Source organism: Scardinius erythrophthalmus (genome assembly GCF_964197995.2).
Source record: "Scardinius erythrophthalmus genome assembly, chromosome: 2".
Lineage (NCBI taxonomy): Eukaryota > Metazoa > Chordata > Actinopteri > Cypriniformes > Leuciscidae > Scardinius > Scardinius erythrophthalmus.
In genome coordinates, this window is record NC_138222.1 from 53,615,337 (window position 1) to 53,617,997 (window position 2,661).

General features: G+C 41.4%; 1 protein-coding gene across 1 annotated transcript; it reads right to left on the reverse strand.

Moving 5' to 3' along the window:
• Nucleotides 1-314: 314 nt before the first annotated feature.
• On the reverse strand, nt 315-911 carry LOC308705142 (putative C-type lectin domain family 20 member A; the record flags this gene model as incomplete). The annotated part of the gene is made up of 1 exon (XM_081390024.1): nt 315-911. The coding sequence occupies one exon, from the start codon at nt 909-911 to the stop codon at nt 315-317; it is 597 nt and encodes a 198-aa protein (XP_081246150.1).
• Nucleotides 912-2,661: the final 1,750 nt, after the last annotated feature.

The following is a 2,661-nucleotide window of genomic DNA, read 5'->3' on the forward strand; positions in this document are numbered from 1 at the left end:
TTTTTTAGGTATATACATAAACACGCAATACAGCCAAATTACTCCAGTCATTTATTTTTGTGGAAAGCCAGTGCAGGCCTGAGCGGCGGTCATATTTTGTACCGCGATGCGGTACATCTAGTTTAAGTTTATTTGGAAAGGGATGGATACAAAAAAACACATACATCTGCTTGTAGTGCTTAGCTAAAGCTAATTTGCAACTCTTGTCCCTAGAAGGGCCTTTTATAGACTACAATTACAACAACAGTAAAAAAAAATAAAAAAATTTAAACATGAAACAAGTTAATAATGGCTGAGGTGAGGGGCGAGATCATTTAACCATTCAACCAATGACCAGCAAGAAAGCGCAGGCCAGTCCACACATAAGCTGTCTGGGATGTCATGGTGTTATTTATCGCCTCTGCCATAATCATATGAGATCTCAGACTCGCCAGGTCAGTGTAGGTCTGTCTGCAGTAGTCCAGGGCTTCATCCCACGTCTTGTTCTGCTGCACCAGAATGGGCTCGAAGACCTGCATACAGTAAAATGGTAGATTCCACGAGCACAAAATGTTGTGCTGTTTAGAAATATATTTTATAACAGCACCACACTTTTCAGTGTATGTGTCCGGTTCGCCAGTGTCCCAATTGACAATTTCTTCATTCTCACCTCCAGACCAAATCCATTGTTCTGGGTTGTTAGGACTCATGTACAGTCCAATCCAAAAAAAATTATTATTGATTCCGGGATTTGCAGAGAGCAGTCGTGCCTCTTCTCTATTGACAGTGGACAGGTCATCATGGTGTTCTCTGCAGTACGTTTGTGCATCTTCCCAGGTCATAAATGTATTCACAAAGAAGTGTTTTCTGTAGAGACAGAAGCTCAGTCTAAAGAGACTCAAAAACAGGAGCACAGTGACGGCAGCCTTCATTTCTACAGATGATCTACTCAGCGCAGCCTTTGTGTGTGCTCAGTGATAAAGGGGTGTTTTTTATTTATGAGAGACAATTAAAAAACTGGAAGGCACTGACCAACCAGACGGTCAGGCAAGTATCCAAATCATGCTGAAGCAAAGAAAACATGCAAGTGCAGAAAAAATAATTTTAGTTTTCCTTTTTTTTTTAAATGCAAATTTGTGTTTTTATGCCTGTAAGGTTGTCACACACACACACACACACACACACACACACACACACACACACACACACACACACACACACGTCTGGTGCACTATCTTTGTGAGGACTCTCCATAGACGTAATGGTTTTTATACTGTACAAACTGTATATTCTATCCCCTTACACTGCCCCTATCCCTAAACCTACCCATCACAGGAGACATTCTGCATTTTTACATTTTCAAAAAAACTAATTCTGTATGATTTATAAGCTTTTGTACCCATGGGGACCTCAATTGAGGTCCCCACGGTGACACGAGTCCCCATGAGTCTGTGTGCATTCAGGTTTAAGTCCCCACCGGTGTAGAAAAACACACACACACACACACACACACACACACACACACACACACACACACACACACACACACACACACACACACACACACACACACACACACACACACACACACACACACACACACACTCTCTCTTTATTTTCCCAGCTGACAATATTTGCCTCCACACCACCTTTGTGAATGCTCAGCATTAATGGCATGTTCAGAGGGTGAGGCTTTTAGTATTTGAGTAACAAATGTTCTGTCACACTTGCCCATGCATCGGCTGATCCATTCCAGCAAATACAAAAGTAACAAACACTTTTGTGACACTTTTAAATCTGGGTTATAAAGTGGTGAAGTGCTGAGTCCCAGCGAAGTGATGAGTCCCAGCGAAGTGATGAGTCCCAGCGAAGTGATGAGTCCCAGCTTAGCACCTGTTGTGGCAAAAACAATAATTAAACAATCATCATCACTGCATAAGAGACACCAAGAATCAAATTGTATTTTAAAAGATATTTATTCTCTTGCAAGAGGCTTAGTCACAAAATCACAGCAGCTACCCCGTGATGTGAGCAAGACCTGACACCCAGCCCAGGAAATTCCCTTCTTATATTCCTTCTTCAAGGTCTTTCCTCTATAGTTTTACACTCACCCTGCATGGCCAAATCTAGCTGAACTGTGTGTCTTACTGTGTGTGTCTTGCTTACGCCAGGTGCACAAACATACATCAATTCCAGAAGAGAAATGAATGCTTAAAAACACACATTGTCAAAGAAAGTTAATGAAAAAAAGTAAAATATCAATTTTTCTACAACACACCCTAGTAGTATGCGATTCTTAACGTAATCAATCAAACTTTACTTCATGTAACAATCTTTCATTTTTATCCTGATTCTTTACAGTTAAAGGAACACTATGTATCTTTTCAACCTTCATAATATATTTCCAAGACCCTTGTGATGGTACATCGACTTACAATAGGTTGAATGACGCGTCTGCCATAGCCTGACAATGTCTGTATCGCTTTTACTGGCACTGCGTAACTTCGGGGTTCGGGTAGTAACCCGAGCACAAAAAGAACTACAAAATTCGACTGCTTTACGGCATACGTCACTTCTCCCACCATTTGGAGAGGCCAACCAGCGTTTGTTTTCGGCTTTCGTGCATATGTTTTTGTCATGGGGGCTGTTTATACCTGCCCACTTCATGCGTTTTCTCAGATC